The sequence below is a fragment of the Anser anser genome (genome assembly GCF_964211835.1).
Source record: "Anser anser genome assembly, chromosome: 1".
Classification (NCBI taxonomy): domain Eukaryota; kingdom Metazoa; phylum Chordata; class Aves; order Anseriformes; family Anatidae; genus Anser; species Anser anser.
Window position 1 is genome coordinate 155,941,075 of NC_139720.1, and position 22,789 is coordinate 155,963,863.

General features: G+C 38.8%; 1 protein-coding gene across 4 annotated transcripts in view; it reads left to right on the plus strand.

The window, feature by feature from the left end:
* Positions 1-22,789, plus strand: part of STK24 (serine/threonine kinase 24) — a 54,797-nt gene that overhangs the window by 17,378 nt on the left and 14,630 nt on the right. For 3 of the 4 annotated variants that reach the window (XR_014589060.1, XM_083851805.1, XM_083851806.1), the window contains exons 3-5: positions 18,645-18,701; positions 21,742-21,850; positions 21,965-22,122. Coding sequence is in view for 3 of the 4 variants with exons in the window: in XM_083851805.1 (XP_083707931.1) it covers positions 18,645-18,701; positions 21,742-21,850; positions 21,965-22,122 (324 nt within the window). In the remaining variant the exon portion in view is untranslated. Of the gene's footprint in view, positions 1-7,669; positions 7,807-18,644; positions 18,702-21,741; positions 21,851-21,964; positions 22,123-22,789 lie in introns of all 4 variants that reach the window. The other variant, XM_083851807.1, reaches the window with a different exon arrangement.

Consider the following 22,789-nt stretch of genomic DNA (forward strand, 5'->3'; position numbering starts at 1 on the left):
TATATATGTGTGAAGTATTACAACTTTAACATGGAAAGTAAGTCTTAAATAAAAAACAGCTTTCTGCTTGCACAGAGCAAGTCTTCTGTTCTCTCTAGATTTTGTTGTTGGAGGTTTGTGTGTAATTGCTGAGTTTGTTTAAACAGAGCTATAAGTAGTAACGAAGTGGGTTATGAATATAAGTTAATTTGAGAAACATCTCCTTGTCAGAAACCCCGATGCCTTTATATAAAACAGAAATGCAAGTACTCCTTTCAAAGACCACACTTTAAAATATGGTATCTTCATGTTCCCATTCTGTTAGCACAAAGGGTTTTTGTCTGTCATAGGAGGTCATAAATAACTAGATGGTTGCTCTTGGAGCGTATCACAGCAACATGGTTTATATGGGTGCATGTATCTAAAGGGACTGACTCCGTAGCTGCCACGGTGTGTTAAAAACCTGTATCAGTGTTCCTTTATGAAGTAGGCTTAATGAAATGGGCAATGACTCCATTCTCTCCGCTGTGGGGGCCATATCTGTTCTTGAATCTCTTCCAAATGAAAGGTTCATCTGCTCTGTCTGTGATCTGATTAAATGCTCCATGCAGAGAAGTATAACTCTTTTTAGATCCTTACAAAACTAATTTATGAAACCTGGCTGGGTCTGTTGCCTTCTTTAGATTTTAGGTAACAGCATCCACTGCCTCCCCCTGTAATGGAATAAGGATTCTCTGTGTTTCTTGTCAATCTTTTTTTTTTTTTTTTTAAATTCTCTCAAGTTTTTTACTGTCTCATCTGAGCTTTGCTGCACTATATCTTTTTAAAAGTATTGCTATGCTATTTATTCCAAACCTTTTTCTCTCTCGGAGCCTGTCAGCTCTGGTTTCTGCATCTTATTCTGCTCCACCAGTTTTTCAAGTTTAGATTTGGTTCTAAAGTTGTTTCTCTTGTCCTGTTCAGTCCAAGTTGGTTGAAATCTGTTTTAATTCCAAGAAGGAGATGCCTCTGAAAATTTTTCTTCAGTTGTGTTAGTAACGTTAATCGCTGCTTTATTATAACTTCATAATATTTTTGTATTTCTTTGGCCTTGGATTATTACTTAGAAATATATGAGCATTAATTGCTGTTATTTTGTCCTTATATGATTGAAGAATAAAGTTTTGGATAATCTTGGCGCTTTTTTTTGGCGTATGTTACTCAAAGCCAAGCTTAATATATGGATAAAAATTTATATGTACGTGTTCATGTATGTATACATATATAATGTGTGTATGTATATATGCATACATATATTGTCTTTAAGTCCCTGTCAGACTTTTCTACAGATGAATGTAATGATAGAGCAAATGATCACCAAGTAGTTTCAGCATCCAATATAAACAGATACTAGTGATAGCAAACCAATATTTAACTAGTTCTATAATATGTGTTTAGAAAAAAAAAAGTCTCTAAGCTCATGGTTTTTTCATCCTTTGGATGTATTTTTCTGGCACGCTTTGTAGCGGTGGAGATGCCCTCTTTTGAACTGTTTAAACCGGATCCAGTGAGAACCAGACTTCTGGTTTATTTCCTCCTTCTTTTACCTGGAAAACTTCCCATTCTGTAAAACTATTTTAAGAATGATTAAAAAAGAAATCTATAAAAAGAACTGACAATGGTAAGAGTCTTAAAGGATAGCTGCTGATAATTTTTGTTGTAGCTTATACCTGTACCAGTAGTTATTTCTATGTCTTGTTATACTACAATTACTGCTCCAAGTCAAGCTGTCATTCATACATACTGCAAGAAAACAGAAAATAGCTTCTGGTTAACTTCTATGAATGACATGATATGGTCTTGAAATAAAATGTGCCACTTCTATGAAGTTTGGTCAACTGGGCTCTGTAGAACAACGTGCTCAGGTAAATGAAGTCTAGAAATAAATATTTCTGAAAAACAGTGATTCTGAAAGTAACGTATAGTTTATTTTAGGCAGTCAGATGAACGTGAGGTCCGTAAGTAATGCTGTGGCTGAGCCAAAATAAATCACGTATTGGCTAGGGCCTCGGTGTAGATGGCATCAGCGAGGCCATTCCTGAAATAGCAATGGCCAGTTCACAGCGGGGCTGGAATGCGTTCAGTGGAGAGCTTCAGGAACGGTTTGAGCTCTGGAAAGCCCGTATTCCAGGGAAAGGCTGAAGTTCAGCCTTGATTTTCATCCAAGAGAAGGTTAGGAAGTGGCTTATCTGTACGTATGGAAGCTGTTCCTTGTTGAAGTGCTGATAGGTCAGTGCTTTCTAACCTTTTGTACCAAAACAGGACAGGGTGGCATGGGTGAACGGCCAAGCTAAGTGAATTACATCTAGAAATGACATGTACTTTTTTTAAAAGGAAGATAGCTTAAATGTATATGCAGTGGATTTTATGGCACTTGCAGTTGTTTCTAAATCAGTACTTGCTGAACTTAAAGAAGCCTAAGCTTGCATACATCATTAAACTGAAGGGTGTTATAGTGCATATGTTGAATGTTCTTGCCATGGCTATTTGCGTAATGTAATTTTGAATGCGAGTGTTTATATGTGACTTTAACATGTTTTAGGTCAGCATCCTTTTGCTTTACAGCTTTAACTGGTTAACTTTAACATTTACAAGCATTTTTGAACTGATGTGACCCTAAGGGAGTGTGTTAGGATCAAAATGAGGCACGACTCCATGTGAGGCGGTTCCTGGACAGGTATGCTTACTTTCCTTCCAAAGCCCCTCATAAACACCCAGGTTCTCTCCTGGCAGAGGAGTTGAAGAGGTGCCTGTCCTCACTTGTCCACTGTAAATGAGAAAATGCCATCTGCCTGGACAGCCCTGATAGAGGTAGAAGGGAGTTTCAGGAACAGTTCTGCTTGGATTTCAGGTCTGGATGGAGTACCGATTTGAAGACGTTGTTGAAAGCTTCCATTAACGCAGCCCATAACAGTCATAAATAAGACAAAAGTAAGGGTGTATACAAGATCCCATACATTCTGTCTGTTTCTAGCAGGGGTGGTTTTGCTCTGAGGCCCTGTTTTCATATTGAAAATAGTTTGGTCCCCTGATTTCAGAGATGATTACCTTGCAAGTCTGAACCTTTGCCTATAGTCTTTACTTGAGTGTTTGCATGTAGCCTTTTGTTGTGCTCTTTAATGAGAAAGGAGTTGCTCATTTGCATTGTCTTTATTCAAAGATATTATTTCTAATTGTGACTCAAAACTTTTTGTTCCACTACTTTTCGCAGTCCAAGAGATTCTTATTTCTGGAATCTGATGTAGATTATGTTTTTCTGAATCTGTGGAAAAAATCTGTCTAGTGAATGGTGACTTCAAGAATTTTCTTGTTTATCAGTGTAATCAGTTCTGAACTGCTACTCTTTTATGGGTAAATAATTCTTACTATACTGGCCTACTGAGATTGGGAAGCATCACTAGTATATCTGAAGGCAAACTGAGAATTTGTGGTAGCTGTATTTCATGTTGTCCAACAGTTAGGTACTTAACCATGTTGTTTTAAATCAAAATTTAGAAAGCTCAATGTAAAATACTGTCTCTTGGAAATCATATGTGTTGTACTTGTTGTGATAACCCTTGAAAGCTCCATAATTTCACATTTTGATACCTATTTTTAGGCTGGTCTCACAGCTGGTTGCTGCTGAAATAAGCAGCAACAGCATCTTGTTCCCCATCCTGCTTTCAGGTTCTTGCCACTTGGCTTGTGTTGGATGTGTTGACTGCAAAATGACTTGGTTCATGTGTGGAAACTACTTTTCCAGTGACTTCCTCCTACCCCTTCCAAAATCACCTTTTATGGATTAGCCAGACAGATGGTTTGGGTTCAGGGCAAAAAAAGGTGGAGGGGGTGAGCCCAGAAATTGGGAGGCAAAGGGAGAGAGGGACCACTCTTCTTGGTAACAAGCTTTGTTGCTTGTTGAGGCTGAAACAGGAAGCCTCATATTTAGTTAGGCCATACAGATCAGGATGACACAGCAGTGGTTTTTAAAAACATATAATGTTGCTTGTCATATGTGCTTTTGTGGTGTGTGGTAACTGCTGGCCTGTGAGATATCTGAAAAGGGAATGTCAGTATGGCATCTAGGTGCAAGCTTTGTTCATCTGCTGCTACAAGGGGAAATCCAGCTCTGCCTTGCGACTCGCCACTTCCTCGCCCTAGCACCAGGACCTTTTTGCACTTTGAGTGAAGATGTTCAGCTCAATGAGTAGGCAAAACTAATTTTTATTATTTTTTTTTAAAGTAGGGGGTAGTGGAGGAGATCACGCACTCTTTTATGGACACACACTGCCACGTTGTTATTTATGAAACCTTTTTAATCAGCCAGCAATAATGCTGGTGTGCGTATTGCCTAAAGAGGTCTCCTGGCAGATGACCACCAACCTATCGATCTGATGTTCTTGGGTACCTCTAGAATATTTGCCATGTTGATTATGAATACCTCTCCACCATAATCTTGTGCTCTTACATAGTTATTATGTTTGTGTCATATCTTCAGTGTTAACATTGGGAAGCTTTTATTGCTCAGTAAATTTTCTTTTACTTCAATATCTTTGGCATTTGTACAGTTCTTCAGGCCAAATGAAGCTTAGGTCTTCATGCGGTTTGAATGGAGGCAGTTGTGTAAAAGGGAAAATGTCACATTCTTTCCACGTGTCAAGGAATAACATTATGGCATGTTACGGAACAAGTTAATAAACATACTAAAATGCTTGAATGTATAGCTTCCAGAAACTGTTATTTGAAAAGTTGGTTAGCAACTCAGAAATACGAAACTCAGAAATACTGAACTTCTAAAGGAAAGTTCCACAGTGAATAAATAGGTTTGTGCTGTGTTAGTTCTGATGAAAAGAACTGTGATCTTTTAGGAACCGGTGTTTTCAACCGAGTTCTTTAGGTTTGTTTCTCTTTCTATTTTTTTCCCACTTTTTTCACTATACTAAGAAATTCTTAAGCTACTACGTAAAAACAGTTGGGGAAAAAAGGGTCATTTGGAGATTCTGAGGCTTCTTCCTGCTCTTCTTTCTTTAACAGCTCCTTGAAACAGCAATTTGTACGAAGGAAAAGAAAACGTGGGGAGGAAGGCAAAATGGAAATGAGGGGTGTGAATAGAAGGTGGTTTTAGCAGTAATTAGAGGCCAAAGGAAGTGTTGTTTAAGAGAGAAAGTGGAAATTACGTGTTTTACAGGGATTGGAGAAATGGGCTTGGCAGAATTCTGGGTTGAAGATCCTGGCCAATTTTAGGGCTGATAAATACAACTTCATCAGCAGTTAAGGGTTTGGAAAAAGGATTGGCGTATGAATATCCTGCAAAAGGAACAGTGGGGTTTAGTAGTAACGTGAATGCATGAGTGAAAAGGAAAAGAGAAATAAAGACTTAGAGGCTGCAGAGCAGGAATGCAAAAGATCCAGAGAGTTGTATACACTAGTATTAGAAATGATTAAACTGATGGGTGGATTGATATTTCTACAAAGGAGAAGAAAACTTGAGTTGTACCTTTCCTTTGGAATTTAGTTTGATGTAGTGGTAAAGAGGAACAGATGGAAGCATTAGAAAAATTGTTTTTTGGGCAATGGAGGTGAAAGGGTTCCTGTGCCTCATTTTTTCTCTTGGAAGTTTGTTTCTGGTCTAGAGCAGGTAGTAATTTGTAAAAGCTGAGTGTAACTGATAGCAGCTATTGCAGTGAAAGTGGTCCAAGATACTCATGTGCAAGTAGGGTGGCATTTTGGTGGATTTTTTTATTTAAACTAATTCTTTTTATTCATTGGATGCAAAGTTCACTTGATAGTTTTGCTTTTGTTATAATGCAGTTTGCCTGGAGGGATGAACTCTGTAAACTAACGTTGATATACTTTTGCTTTCAATTCCTTATTTTGGGACTTTGTAGAGTATTAATAACCATTTGGTGGTCTTCTCAGTAAAATTCAGCTCCATATAAATTATGATTTGATTATGGATTTCATTTTTATCCAGTAGAGGTAAATAAAAGAAATGTTGTGGTTATCACAGAACCACATCACTCACTCATTGATCTTTGGGAAAAGATCTGCCACAGATTGGAGTTAATTCTTTCCCATTAAGTATGGACTGGGTAGGCATGGTTATGAAGTAGTTTTTTGCCTGGTGGACAGGGAGGAAGGGAATGACTATTGTCAGCCACACTAGGGGATAAAAAAGCTTCACTGTTTAAAGTGTAATGGGTGTAAGAGACATGCTTTTTCACCTGCCACCCCCATTTTTGAAGAGAAAAGAGGAAAACTGGCTGTAGATCAGTGGGAAATGGAAGAGTATGGTCTCCTGTACACTTGGTGTTCATAGAACCACAGAATGGCTTGGGTTGGAAGGGACCTTAAAGGCCACCCAGTTCCGAGCCCCCTGCCATGGGCAGGGACACCTCCCACCAGACCAGGTTGCCCACATCCTTGTGCTGGGCCCCAGCCCCGGACGCAGCACTCCAGGCGGGGCCTGACCAGGGCAGAGCAGAGGGGCACGATCCCCTCCCTCCCCTGCTGGCCACCCCTCTGGTGGTGCAGCCCAGGACGCAGTTGGCTGCTGGGCTGCAGGCACACGCTGCTGGCTCGTGTCGAGCTTTTTGTCCACCAGCACCCCCACGTCCTTCTCCGCAGGGCTGCTCTCAGTGAGTTCTTCTCCCAGGCTGTGCTCAGCTCTGGGATTGCGCAGTGTTCCATAGAAGTGGTTACCCACTGCTTTAGAAAGTGAAATGGGTGCAGTTCTGTACTTGTATAAGTTTTTTGTGCTTGTTTGTTAGCTAGAAACCGGTTTTGCAGCCACCACGAGAATTGTGTGTCTGTTTGCGTTTACTATAACATAGTTTGGGTTTGGTATGAACTAAGATTGCCCATTAGCTTGGAGCTTTGGGAAATCATGTGCTTAGTGTGACAAGCCCAGGCCTGTGACAGCTGGGCTGTAAGGATTCTTTCTGTGATGGAAGGGCACGTCCCCAGGAGACACGCCAGGGAGCCTGAGAATATGGACACTGTTAGGGATGACTCAGGCTAAGGGAAACACGGAGCTCGTGGCTCTAGCATGGTGGGATGCTAACACAAGTCTGCTAAATCTAAATGTTGAGCAAAAGGAATCTTTTATCAGTGCGACAGAACTTTCATTGTTGCTTTTTTTTTTTTTTTTTTCCTCTAGCGAGTGGCTCTGCAAGCTCTGTTAAACTAGCGTACAGCAAAAAGAGTGCATTTCAGGATCAATTTGTACTGCTGTGTAACTGCAAGAGATCATGGTTGAAGAGTGACTGCTGCATTAGGTTGTAGGATGCATTGACTAGTCCGTATGTCTAGAAATGACAATTCTCTTTTCCTTGAGATCTGAACAAGGCAGGAATTTCAGTATGTTGGAAAACGATTCCAAAGGCAAATCGTATTTTTTTTATGCATATATACATACATAATACTGTCCACTGAGGGTACTGTTCTGCTTAGTCTGAAAAATCGTACTGCGTGTGTTTTTCGTGGAGTACACAGTGTCCAATCTGGAATGAACAATTCTTCTTTCTCCTTAGTCTCTGTTCCGCGTTGGCTACCTGGCAGATGCATTTATTTTTTTTTTTCCTTTGTGGTTGAACGTTAGATGGCTGACAAACCTTGATTAAAGGACATAAATGCGCCACATGCAAAACCACAATGATTTCTTTGATTGCAGGGACCTTTTGGCCAGCTTGCATAAGGACTTGTGTTTAGAAGAGAACCTTTGGGCTCATCTGTATCTCCCTCCCCTCAAAGGGATGGCAGCCCGAGGACAGCTAGCATTCATCCTGACGCCAAGAGACTTCAAAGGAGGTAAGCGCCTCAGAAATGCTCCCCAGACAAAATACGCTCATCAGCCCTGCACCCCAGCGTGGTAATATTCTTCAGTACAGCATTACCATCTCCTAAAGGTTTTTGTTCATGACTCCTTCATGGAAATCTTTTGAGAACTCCCTGAGGCCTCATCAGCTGGTTGCAGCCCCATTAAGATTCGTGAAGATACGCATCTCTGTCAGTAACCCTTGTCCATTTGTGCCCTCAGTGTAAGGCAAAAAGACACTTTATACTTCCTGGGTTTGTACTCAGACATATGCTCCCCTCCATCCCTTGTTTTGTCTTCCATATTTTGGATGAGATTCAAAACTTGAGCTTTTCTCAATTCACAATCCGTAAAGATAAAGTTGGGGGGAGGAGGGGGGACGAACACCAGATGCTTGCTCCACACAGTTTTAAAAGAAAAAGACTTTTTTTTTAATGGATCTCCAAATGATTAATTTCATACCCAGATATTTCCACCTAATTCTTTGTGTGTTTAGACTTCTAGAGAGCTTTACCTGAAGAAAGTTCTGTAGAAACAAAATGCTGCATTTCATTCTTCTATGAAATAGATCTTTTGGATTTTTTTTTGTCAGAGATGCCACCTAAACATAGCACAGCTGTCTTTCTTTGTCTTTTTGTATCTGTATACAATTCTAAATGCCTGTAGAATTATTATTTAGTAGGAAGATGAATTGAAAATGAAGAGTTGTTTATCTTGGAATCAGAAATGTAAACACAGTAATCCCATGTTAGCTGTTAGCTTTTTTATTTATTTTTATTTTTTATAAAAGCAAACTTTTCAGGAGTGACTTCTGCTCCACACCCCATCAGATCATTCATAGGAAAGCTGAGCTATAGATCTTGCTTTTCTTGTTCTTATTCCAGTAAACATAATGTGAAACCCTCTAGCAATGTGGCTGGAAACATGAGGAGGAACTTTGTTGCCATTTTTTTTTTCTTATGAGAATATTTGTGAGTAGAGTAGACCATTAGTAAAAGTGAATTATGTGTTTGCTGAGCAGATTTTGTCTAGGGGTGTGGATTTGGAGAGCATAGTTGACATTCAGACCTTTTAAGATGTATCTGTTCCTAATGTCCTGCATGACTGCAGGTACCCTGTGTAACAACTTCTGTCTTGTTTTCCTTTTTACGATTTGGGTATTTTTTTTTTTTGGCTGTTAGTCTGACTTCTTTAAGCCTAGGCAAGAGCTTTCTGACTATGCAGAGTACTTCTAATAATTGCTACCTAACTGGCTTTCTTATTGGGCTGTACTGTATAAATACAAAGGTTTGTAGGTTGTACCTTGAAAATGTTAAGGTCATCCTATAAAATAATAACCCATCTAATTCTCTTCCAAAGATACGTAAGTGTAGATTTACCTATGGATTTTATGAAGAACTTGCAGCTCCTTCAGACTTAAAATGTTTATATGTCCTGGCAAAGCTGATAGATTAAATTAGCTTGGTTTTTGTTTATGTTCAACAATTGTTTGCTGTTTTTTTTCCAAATGCTGAGATTTTCTGTTGCAGTAATCAGCTTTCATAGTTTCATTGGAAAAAAATATTTTGTAATCTTCTACCTTTCATACGTAAATATACTGGTCAACTGTAGGATTTTTTTTCTTAGTATGTAGTCTTTCCACAATGTGTTGTTTCTATGTCCCTTCTTCTGGTATTCAAAGAGGCAAAATATTCAAATATATATATATTTAAATCAGATTGAATGAATGAAACTTTCACAACTGCTTTGTTTTTCCTTTTTCCTTTTTTTTTTTTCTTCTGGGAGTTATTCTAGCACTTTTTTTTCTTAGCAAGGTATTACTGAAAGTGCGGAAATGGACAGTACCACACTGAAGCTAGTGTAAATCTTATCAAGTTTATTCTGTTCCTGTAAGACAAGCTAAAGAGAATCACAAATATATTTTTATTAATGGGTTACCCTCTCTTGGGAGTGGATGAGAAGGAAAAAAAGGCATTTTTTATTTTCTTTGTTTGAGTAACTTTCTAAAGTCAGTGGAAGATGTTGCTTTATTTTTTTTTAGGGTTAAGAATTGCTACACTGGTTTTTAGTTGTTGGTGGATATTCATTATAATAAAATGAGAGACCTAGCTATATGTGGGAGGTGTTCTGTTATTTGGAGGCTCTGGGATTCATGAAATACTTAAATCCCTTTCAAAGGCAAATCTAGTTATTCTTGTGTCTTTGTGTTTTTTACTGGAGGAAACTGATGTTCAGAGCAATGTTTTTTTTTTTCTCTTTGGAGCCTGTCAACTGATAATAATATTCAGTCATGCATGTAAGAAGAATAATAAACTTTATCTGTGGTCTTCAGTAGTATACGAGATTATCTACTTCAGCATGACCAGATTTTTGCATCAGCTTTCTTGATGAATAAATATCTTCATCTGTATTTCATAACATCTGCCTTTGGTCTTAATACTTCAAAACCCCAAAGTGGGGAATACTAATTTCCAAGATTAAAGATGGACACTGTGGCTGTTTCGTGTTTCAATTGGTGTTCAGTTTCTTCTTTCTGAGAACACTGGACAGTCCTTGAAGACACTGTTCTAGGGCATGGACCATCAGTTGTGACAGGATGGTGAGGAGAAAAGGGGAGGGAGAGGACAGTTTATCCAGAGAGTATCTTTGGTGGCTAAGGCAATAGGTGTGACTTTAGCCTTGTTCTCTCATGAAATAGTGTCTTTTGTTCTTCAAAGGCAACTTTTTTTTTTTTTCATGCCATGTGATTTTCAGGTTCTTCAGGTATCAATGTCTTCATATAGATGGTGGTTTTTGGTAGTTTTTTCTCTTATTTTTTTAATGGAATCTGATGTTGTAAACAAATAACATCCCTCTTGATAAAACGATACACCAATCTATACAAGCTTTTATTGTAGTAGGTGGAAATAGATAGAAGAATATTAGCAGATGAATAACTTGTCAAAGGAAATTTTTAGCGAAGGATTCAGTGAATGATGAAACTCAATAAGCTTGTTAGGAGGCTTTGGAGTGATAGTGGAATTCCTTATTCCTCATAATAAGGCTAGAGAGCTTTTTGCTTATCAGATATGCAAGAAAAACAGCAGTACTTACTGAGATTGTGCTTAAGAACAAACTATACTGTCTGCGAAAGGTGGTGTGAATAGGCGATGAAAGATCTTTATCTGGTTTTGTCTCCTGTGAAGACAGTTCCAAAAGCTTGTAAAAATATTATAGCCCTTCTTGATAGCTGTTGTACAGCCACAGGAGCTAGATATGGAGCGGTAGAATCGATTTGTCCGTTTGCAGGGGGGAGAGCTTGATTATTTACTACTTAAACTTAACTGAATTGGGTGCCCGTGGTATTCACCTTTTGGAGAAGCTGCAGTGTAAATAACTTTCTTTTGTGATCAGTGAATTCTATCCTTCGTCCCATCCCTTTCATCTGTCAAAGAAGTTATTAAATGACATTGCGCAATCTAACTGGCATGTGGAAGTGCCGTTTGAAGTTTAACAGTGCGTTCCTTACCTTCTCTGTCCAAGGATCGTGTTCTGGAAAGAATGGCATGAAAGCAAATGGTGCGTTTTGCACTGTTAACATATGGTAACACTGGATCTAGCTCTGATTAGGTCTGAATTGAACCAGTAATATATATAGGTAATATTTATAACTAGTCTAGATATGACAGGAATTGAGGCCCTGAGGTGGAGCTGCATGTATTTGTTGCCAAAACCATGCATTTGCTGAATAGCGTTGATATCTTTGTATATACCATTAAAGAACTCACTTTTGGACAAACAGTAACTGTTCTAGCACTCATCTGTGGATCTAGACATTGAACAGTCAGCTAACAACTGGAAAGGTTGCAAATCCTGATGAGTTTCAAGGATCTAATGGTGATACTTCATGTTATAGGTGCCTTCTCTCTAACAGTCTAGAAGAATAATTTTCTTGTATGTATATTCTTTTTTTCTAAAAGTTGTATGCTCTTGGGGAAAGGCATGTAAAATATTTTGGAGGTCTCGATACTTCTTGACAGATGTTTTCAGATTTGAGAGGATGGCAACGTTTATTGTTGTTTGTGAAATGGTTTTAGCTTGTCTAAGAAAAGAAAGTGCCACAATTAGGTAAATACCATTTCCTGTTAGTGTATTGATGCATCATTTATGGCATCCTATTTTTTTTTCTGATTGATCAGTACCTTATCTCTGCGTATAAACTCACAGATGTCCATTTGAGTTAACACGGTAATGAGGATTCGTATGCCAGAGCGTGCCCGTTTTTCATCCTGTATAACAAGGCAGGGACTGCTACTGTGACCTGATGTTCAAAGGGGATGGTGAATGGGTAACAAGATGCCTGAAGTTGAACTTGATGAATGTGAGGAAATAGGATGTATTTGTTTGGTTAATCATCTCTTCCTCTTTTTATGAAGAGTGTTGGAGTGCCAGGTCTTTTCAGATTCATTTTAGACGGGTGGTTTTTGTGCTTCTGTCTGTTTGGTGCACAACTTGTTTTGGGTCTGGGGGACAGTGAGAGAGCATCTTTGGCATTATGTGATTGTGCCACCTGGTGGTATAGTTGAGCATGGGCTTCAGATGCATAGTTAAAAACACAAGTGTGAAGTGTCTGTAAAATCCTTCTTTCCTTCCAAGACAAGGAGTTGGAGGACAAGGTAGATTAAAATAGGTGCATAAAGTGAGATCCATGATGACTGATCATGTTTTTTAAGTCGTGCATCTAAGAAATAGTATTTCTGTTTGGTATAGCTGTCAGACTGACCATGGTGTTTTTAAATGAGAAGTTAGAAAAAGACAAATCTCCATGAAGAGTGGTACAACCTGTAGCAGGAATGCAATGTAGAGAAGCTATCCTGTTGTATAGGTTGTGTATGTCAAGTGCTTTTAATCTGGTTTCTTATGCTGGAGAATCAGTATGAAAATTAACACAATTTATACCATTATTGAATTATAAGTCTCTCTCTCTGGCCCTTACGACTTCAGCATGTATATGAGTTAAACTGTTTTTTATTAAACAAAATATCTTGCATCACGTTGTGCAATGCATACCAGTTCTGTAACTAGTTTGTTTTTCCCAGATTAATTGAGGTTCTGTTCAGGGTATTTTGACACCTTCTGTCTTTTGATACTGTAGGTTTTTCTACTAATCCAAGGATAGAAAAGCTTTTAGTATGTAGATCAATTTAATGTAGTTCTTATTTTGATTAGCAGATGTGTATTTCTTTCAAATATGTAACTTGTAGTTTGTGATTCCTTTTGACTTGTAATGATTGACATGTTAAAATGTTTGCAAATACAGATTCTGAGTGGAATGTGCAGATCATTTGTCTCCAAAACAAACCAAGCCTTCAGTAAAAGGATTTCGCACTTATTTATTAACTACCTTTTATTCTGCTGCTAATTATGTACCATGAATTTAAGGTGGGAAATATTCGTACAATAGGTGGGAGGATTTTGTTTCACTTAAAAACAGACGGGCTCACGGTTGTGCAACTGTTTTCAAACTGCGTTAATTGACTTCCTTGTTCTAAGACTTCTGGCTAAATTCTGAAGTGCTGTACAGGTCAGCTGGTGCTTCACGTTCTTCTGGTCCTTCTTGTTCATGACGCTGTATTATCTTATTCTCTGCAACCCCTCCTTCCCTCTAGAAGGGTGATTTAGGTACATTTTCATCATTATATACTTTGGTTTGGTTGCTTTAAGTTGTGGTGGTTTTATCCAGCTGCGCAGCTGAGTTCCACCACAACTGGTCTCTCACTCCCCCTCCTCAAAGGGAAGGAGGGGGAGAAAATACGATGGAAAGGGCTCAAGGGTTGAGATAAGGATGGGGAGATCACTCAAAAATTATTGTCATGGACAAAACAGACTCAGCAGAGGGAGGTTAATAAAATTTATTGCGTATTACTAACAAGGTAGAGAATTGAGAAACAAAGAAAACAAACAAAAACCACCTTCCTTCATCCACCCTCTCCTACTTCCTCCTCGTGAGCAGCACAGGGGAACAGGCAATGGGGGCTGCCATCAGTCCCCAACACTTTGTCTCCTCACGGTCCCTCTCTGCCCCTGCTCCACGCGGGGTCCCCCCCACGGGATGCCGTCCTTCCCGAACTGAGCCTGCGGGGGCTGCCCACAGGCAGCAGCTCTTCAAGCACTGCTCCCACACGGCTCCGTACCACGGGGTCCATCCCCCAGGAGCAAACTGCTCCAGCACGGGTCCCCCACGGGCGGCAGCTCCCCCCAGACCCCTGCTCCTGCGTGGGCTCCTCTCCACGGGCTGCAGCTCCGGCCCGGGGCCTGCTCCTGCGGGGGCTCTCCATGGGCCGCAGCCTCCTCCAGGCCACATCCACCTGCTCCACCGGGGGCTCCTCCACGGGCTGCAGCGTGGAGATCTGCTCCGTGTGGGACCCGTGGGCTGCAGGGGGACAGCCTGCTCCACCAGGGGCCTCTCCACAGGCCGCAGGGGAACTGCTGCTGCCTGCCTGGAGCACCTCCTGCCCTCCTGCTGCACTGACCTGCGGGGCTGCAGGGCTGCGTCTCTGATGTTTTCTCACTCCTGTCTCCCAGCTGCTGTTGCGCAGCAGTTCTTTCCGTTTCTCAACTCTGCTCTCCCAGAGGCCCAACCAGTGTTGCTCACAGGCTCAGCTCTGGCCAGCGGCGTTTCCCTTTGGAGCCAGCTGGAGCTGGCTCTGCTCTGACATGGGGCAGCTGCTGGGCTCTGCTCACAAAGGCCATCCCTGTAGCCCCCCTTCTACCAAAACCTTGCCATATAAACCCAGTACATAGGTGAACCTCTCCTGTTTAATATCACACCACAAAGAAACACACATATACACACTAAAACACGCGTATTCCTGCTAAATACACGAACAAATACACAAAGCATCTCTGACGCTAGTCTTCTCCATGTTTGTTGAAATGTTTTTATTAGCTTCATAATGACTTCTAAAGAAACATTTTAATCTTGATTACTTATTTCTGTATATTTCTTGTACACTGATTTCTGTTCTGCTTTGGAGACTAGAGATTTTTTTTGGTGGATAGCTGGGGGGGAGTGGATGGTCCTTGATTTTACATGTTAAGAGAAGTTCTTTACTTGCTAAAACTGCACTTATCTTAAAACTGTTTTCATGGTATATAAGTGAATTAATGGTGAATACTTCAGAAATAAAGCTGCTATTGTAAGGCTTTTGTGTGGTTTTAGAGTTAGAAGTCCAACTGTAAGAAGAGCAACCTAGTTTGGAAAGGGTTCATAGAAACTCTGCATTTGTGAGAGAGCTTTTAGATTCCGAAACTGTTCCTTTGCCCAGTTTCATGGCATCAGAGAAGAAACCTCTTGTTCCTGCGTTGAAAAAGGAGATGTACCGTGTGCCTTCAATTAATGTGCTCATCTAGAGAAATAGTAATCCTAAATTTGGCTTGATGACTCACCATGGCTCCACTGTACTTGGAAGAAAAATCAATGCTATGTTGGGACTGATGCTTAAAAGAAGACAATTGGTCTTACTTCAGATCTTAAAATTGAACGCTTAATGGTCCTAGTCTGGGTATGTAAGTGTAGCTTCTTTTTGCAAATGCGAGTGATTTTGTGTAAATATGTAATTATTAATCTAGGCTATAGAAGATTTAATGATTTTGGTGCTTTGTTCGAAAGGAAGAATGGGGAATATGTGCCGAACAAAGAAAGAAGTACAGGCAAGAAAAATAATTTCAGCAGCTTTAAAAAGGAAAGTGACAGTAAGTTAGGGAATGTGAGGCATGCCAGAGATGCTTGTAAAGGAAGGGCAAGAGGAGGGAGGTTTGTTACTCTGGTGATGCCAAAGTGAGTTGACAGTGGTGCTCTACTTGCGTTTTGCTGTTGTTGTATGGCATAAAATAAGTGTATACAGGTTACTGGCTCTAAAAATAAAATATGTATCAAGCAATTCGTTAAAACTGCTTCACCAAAAGCATTTAAAACTTTTTCTTGTTAAGCGGTGTGTGCAGATTTTAACTGAGAAAGCCAAAGACTTCCAGTAAGGGTTAGTTGAAGATGCTGCTAAGATTCACTACAACAGTAGTTACCTCTTTGCAGGTATTTTGCATGAATGATGAAAACTTGAAATAAATACTGTCTTTGAAATTGAGCTGTATTTCTGTGGCAAGGGGAAAGATGAACTATAGAGCTTTAAAGATCACTTTTAATCTGAGGCTACAAACGTAAAGGTGCCATAACTGTAATAGATAGCTACTGCTTAGCTTCACACTGGGATATCGATACAGTTGTGTCCTAACAGCATTTCCACATTTTACTGAATTTTAGATTTGTTTTAAAACCTTAGTATTCCTGAGTTTACTGGATTCATGGTTACTATATTGTAAATTCAGACATATGACCCTAAGCAGTTGATGGTGAAAGCTTTACGAGAAAAGGCTGAGCAAACGAGGGAAAAATATGAAAAGATAAGTGATGATTTAAAAAAAAGACAATGACTTTTGTAATTTATTATTGTGTAATTTTATATTACAAAGTTGTGTATCTACACAATTAAACTTACATTCTTTAATTTTTTTTTTTTAGTTATTTTATGCTACTTCTGGATTTCTAATTTGCAACTTGTTTTAAATAACTGTTTTCAAAGTTTTTTGATTCTGAGGCTGGGAAATTTAATATCTAGTTTTGTGAGAATTTCTCTGGGGAAATTGTTATATCTTAATTAAAGTTATTTCTCTAAACCCACAAGGTATTTGAGATAGAAAAAGAAGATGCATCTCTTCTTGACTCCTTGTTTTTTTTTTCTTTTTCTGAGAGGATCAAGTGGTTCATTTGCCCTGCCTTTTTCTTTTCCACCCAGGCATTTGCATTGAAATAACAGGTAGCGAGTGATACAGCTGACACGTTTGTACTCAAGTTACTATTTGCAGACACATAAAATTGGAATACTTAGGGCATTTCATGCTGCTGGAAGCAGGTGAGGTTTTTTATATGTAGAAAAATGTAAAATATATGTGATAATTTTGATTGTGCTGAGGAAGTTTTCTGAATGTGAAGTGACAGCAAGATACCTCTCAGAAGCGTGCTTGTTCTGGAACTGTTAGAACCCAGAACATTTAAGGCAAAATCTGAGAAACTTAGCAGCGAAGTACATATTTCAGAATTGTTAAGGAACTCTTTCAAGATAAGCAGTAATTCTTGGAATGGCTGTGGTGTCTGCAAAATTAAGCATTATCCAGATGCTATACATCGATAAGATAGATTGTATTTTAAAAATTACTTTTTTCCCTAAAAAAAAAAATAGTTTTGGTTCTTTTAAAGTGTTTTTTTAACAAGATTGTATGTTTGTCAAATACCATTGACTCCCGAAGAACAAGTATCTAAATTTAATTGGATCTCTGTGTTAAAAATAGTGGGTGATGAAGGAACTAATCCAAGATCTTACCTAACAATGGTACAGTGTGTGAAACTGGAGATAGGTGGGGAGGGCTGTGTGCTGTTACCTACAGGAAATACGTTACTGTAAGGTGGATGGATTTGATGCTTCTCTTTGAGTACCTGAGAATAAAATACTGCAAACAGCAGAGAGTAGTGACTGGATCCAGTCTCTTTAACAGTGTATTGTATATATTGTATTAAACACTCCTGTAATATGTATCAAACTTTTCCTTGAGAATATAGTAGCTTGATTTTTTTCTGTAGCTTTTATTTTACTATCTAAAGCTAACAAATGGCAGTAGTTCTCTTAAATAATTCTTATTCTGTATCTTACTAGTTTGCTTCATCTTTCTTGAACATAGTTGTCCAAAATTCTATACCCTATATAGATACATGAGCATTAGTGGAGAAAATTTACCTGTATTCTTCCTTAGGTCAGAGGCAGATAAGTTGTGGGCTACCTTTCAAGAAGCTGAAACAATGCAGAGATGCTAAGAGTAAATTTTAAATGAAATTCAACCTAGACAGGAGTCAGGTTATTCAAGAAAATATTTGCAGTATCTGTACGGATAAAGATAATCAATAAAATCAAGACATTTTATACTAAGGAAAGGAAATCTACTATATGTGTTTATTTGGTATTTTGAATGTTTATAATCAGAATTTTTAAAGGTATGAGTTTATAGTCCTCCGCTTTCACTGAGTGTCCCGTCTCTTTCATGCCTCAGCAAATACTTTTCAAAATATAGTCAGGAGGGTGATAAGAACAAGTGGGTGGGTGGCTCCTGCGGGTTAATAGATAAGTGAACTCAGAGCTTCAGAGTATTTTTCCAGTCTTGGTTCTAGTCTTTTTGTTTCCCAGTTCTGAAGCTTTGACCATTGGATTAGACACTGAAGATGTTCTTTATATTTTCAGCATAAAGGCAAGAGGTGTCCTGCTACATGACTGTTTGGCAGGAATTGAAGATAAATCTCTTCTTGCCTGGTTACAATCCATATTATAGTAGTATTAGTGTCAGGGCACAAAGGAGGTACCATGAAATGAACTCGAGTTTGATGTTAAAGAGTATGCATCAGTTATTTAGAAGCAATCAGCTTCTAATGTCTGCACTCTTATCTACTGGTAAATGTGAAGTAGCTTTTCTCCTGTCGATTTAGATGAACAGAATTTTTATTTTATTTTTTTTGAGCACACATAGTTGCATAAATAGTTTGTGACAGACTAAATTAATTTCACATCAGGTGGAACTAAAAATAATATCACATCTTAAAGAATAATCCAAAGGTGTTTTAGAGGAACAGCTAAACATTTACAGTAATTTAAAAGAGTAGATTCTTCAGCAAAAAGAATGGAATGATTCCCATTATAACTTAATGATAACTTAAAACTTAACGTGTTTTCTGTTGTTTTTTGTTTTGCAGGATACAAAGTTATGGATAATAATGGAATATCTGGGTGGTGGCTCTGCTCTTGATCTAGTAAGTAAATTTTATATGATTTTTGTTACTTTGCCTCACATACTTAATTTTCCTTTGCTATAATTTTGGAAACGGTAGTGGTATCATTTGTGTGTGATATTCTTTTTTTGTAATAATAGCAGAAAATTATGGTCTTACATGTGTAATTATTACTTTCTAACTTGGAAGGTAGCATAACCAGATGCCTTAAACAAAACATTTTGTTTTAATTTGGATATTCCAGTAAAGGAGAAAAAAATGCTTGTCAGTGCCAGGAAAATATTATTTTCCATGAGGCATGACTGATTATTTATAGAGATGGTAGGGAACTAAGCAACCTAATATTGGAAGCAGGATATAAACATTTTTGAATGCTGATCTTCAGTCAACCCGAGAACACTAAAGGCTGAAAACAGTATTTTCTGTCTCATAATTCTCCTAACACAATTCTCCCTGGTTGTGTTAAGAAAGAAGAGGAAAAAAAGCACAACCTTATAAATTGCAAATTTAGTGAACCGTATCCATTCCATTTCTCTTCTCCCTCAAAGAATGCTGTATCTAAACCTGCAAGGAGATCTGCTTACCAAAGAATGGTTACAGAGATAGTTCAATATGTTTGAAAGACTAGGTTAATTGCACCAGGTAAATTGACAAAATAATTGCCCAGTTTTGAATCATAATTCAAAAGGTTCAATGTAGATTACATTTTCCTGGACTGGATGCTGGCAATTCACTTCAGCCATCTGAAAAATGAAAAATCACATGGAGTATTGTATTTATTGTGGATTTTGAAAATAATAATACTATAAAAATGAGAATGCATGTTTTGAGTACGTGCAAATTGTCATACCAACTGAGACGGACTGTCTGCAGCACAGTTTGTTGTTCTCACCTGGGGCAACTAATAAATGCTTGAAGAAAGAGTAGAAGTGTAAATGCCTGTGTGGCAGTCTGCTGCTGACATCCTGAGAATGAGAGGAGGGGCTGGTAAACGCAGACTTCCTGCAGTTGAGCTGCTATACTTTAATTGGGATTACCTTTTTGAACCCATTTATACCTTTAGTTTCCATATCCTCTAGGAAGGAATTCTATGGTTATGTAGAAATATATAATGTTCCTAATAAAAATATGCTAGAAAAGAAGTTTGTTGGTTGTTGTGATAGTTTTGTTCTGACAGAAAAGCACTTTGAATTCATGTCCTGCTGCATGTTTTCCTACCTCTAACATGTACATTATGGTTCTCAGCTGGAATCCAGCATGAGAATTGGCACACTTTGTCTTGCTTCTACACAAAGCAAGGCTGCACGGGGGCCTCAAATTCCGTGGTTGAAGTGTATGCATGACTTACTAGCCTGGTGCCTTCTGTGCTTGAATACACAGGCTATTTTCAAAGTCACACCTTGCAAGAGAAAGTGCACTTAAAGCAATTACACGCACGTTGGCTCTCAGTTTTAATAGGCTTGTGGTGAAGGTAGAGGCACCAGTATTCTAAGTCACAGCCTGTTTTCACAACTTTCTGCTCATTTGGGTAAGCTAACATCTGACAGAAGAGTTCCCACTGTTAGATGTAATGCGTCGTGGTCGCCAAGTCTTGAACTGGCATTTGCAGCCTAGCAAAGCCTTGAGAATGTCTTCTGGGCTTCAGGGAGTGGCAGCAGCACGTATATGCCTATTTGGTGCTCTCATAAGAACAGAATGTTAGTTTTACTGAGATAATATCAATGCTGAGATGAACAATTTATGAGGATGTTTTCAAAGCTAGAGAAAAGCAAAAAAAAGTTGAAAGCAAGGCTACAAAGATTAAAAATAAATAACACGTTGTTGGGATTAGCTGAAATCTTACCTCTTTTCCTGCTTACTAGGTGAGGATTTCTGATGGATGTAGTATTTTATTTTTATCTGAAACGTTTTTCAGTGGCAGTTCTTGTGGGGTAGCCTAGAATACTGGAGTAGAATCGTAGGATATCCTGAGTTGGAAGGGACCCACGAGGGTCATCGAGTGCAACTCCTGGCTCCACACAGGACCAGCCAAAAATCAGACCATGTGTCTGAGAGCATTGTCCAAGCACTTTAACTCCATCAGGCTCGGTGCTGTGACCACTGCCCTGGGGGGCCCGTCCCAGTGCCCGACCACCCTCTGGGTGCAGAACCTTTCCCTAACCCCCAGCCTGACCCTCCCCTGTCCCAGCTCCATGCTGTTCCCTCGGGTCCTGTCGCTGTCCCCAGAGAGCAGAGATCGACGCGTCCTGCTCTGCACCCCTTCTTGAGAGTATTTTCAATATTGTTCTCCAAGTCTGAGTTCCTCTCAAAATGCCCTTACTGGTTAGGAAGCCTGTTTCAGGTAGTGACCTTTCCTCTATCACTTTAAAGTTAGTGGCACACTCAGTTGCAGAATTCGTCTCAAATGTAGAGAGCTGTGAGATATCCTCCCCCTGCTGTCTCTTCTCAGAATGAAATTACTCAGAACTGCTCATTCTAATGATTTGCAGACTCATACCTTCAATTTTATGTGGAAAAAGTAACTTTTTAAACAGACAGGGCTTTGTCAGCCTAGAGTTTTGAGATGTGTGTTGGGGAGCTTCACAAAATCTCATCTGACATAGTAATGTTGGGTAAGATGGCTGATGTGGCACCTGAAATGCATTTGTTTCCTTCTCAGGCTTTGAGATTCGGGTCCATATGGGGCCTGTAGGCTTGCACATCCAAATTCATTGTAACCTTAATAAGAAGATTATAATGTAAATGCTTTTCAAAGACTGTGTATATCTGTGAATTGACCACAAAGCAATAACTTGATAACTTGAAATTGTGTCTTTATGGAGCATTTAACAAACTTTTAAAAGCATTGTAGGTAACTTAAATATTTGTTCCTCACAAGACAACTTAGTTTAAAACTATGTATTTTCTTGAGGGTATTGTGGATTGTATCTTGTGTTACAAAGTTAGCAAACAGGAAGTTTTGAGGTGTGGCAGAAAGATTTCTTTCATGCTCACAGTTCTATTTCTGGTCTTTCTATTTCTCCTTTTATACACAGACATAAATATTTCTTTTGTCTCCTAGTTAGAACCTGGCTCCCTTGATGAAACCCAGATTGCCACAATACTGAGGGAGATACTCAAAGGACTTGATTACTTACATTCAGAAAAGAAAATCCACAGAGATATTAAAGGTAAATCGTTTTTATTTGTATCATGATAGTTGAAATTAAGAGATGTGATTTTGCAAGAGTCTTCATTTATACTGCATGAGCTCTTCTAACACTATTTCCTCTTCCTTATTCTAGCGGCTAATGTATTGCTTTCTGAACAAGGAGAAGTAAAACTGGCAGATTTTGGAGTAGCAGGACAACTAACAGATACACAAATAAAGAGGAATACCTTTGTGGGAACACCATTTTGGATGGCACCCGAAGTCATAAAGCAATCTGCATATGATTCAAAGGTAAAAGACATTGGATTTTATTTTTCATTTTTTGTGGAGGAAGGTCATTAACAGTAGAGGGTTATAAATACGTGAGGGGAAAAAAACGAAGTGTTCGTGCATGCATAAACATATATGAACTTGATTTTTGTACATAAACATACATGCTTCGTCTGTGACTGAAAGTCTGGCAGAAGAAAATTACTGATTTATATAGCTTTAACACATTTTTCTTGAGGAACTGAGATTCAGAAGGAAGTGGAAATAATAACTCTCAGTTGCTAATACAAAGAACCTTCTTCACAGGTGACATTTTTCTTTCATAACCAAGAAAAAGCTTTCCTACCAGAGGAAATGTACTCACAATTATACTCAGAATTGAGGAGAACTTATCTTAATAACAGCATTATCAGCTAAGTTGAACTCAAAGCTCATTTACATATATAATCCTCTGCATTCAGTGTGAGATGGTGGTTCTGTGACATGGGCTAACAAGGCATCATTTCATAAATTCAATGGTATGCTAATTAACTTAGATTTTTTTCCGTGTTGACTTACAAAATTAAGTAACTACACTCTTAATAATAGAATACTGTCTGAACAAGGAAGGAGGAGTCTGTTTTTAGTAATGCTATGTAGCTATCAGCCTGTAGTCCTGTGTGAGTTGGTCAGAGAGAACCTGGGATAC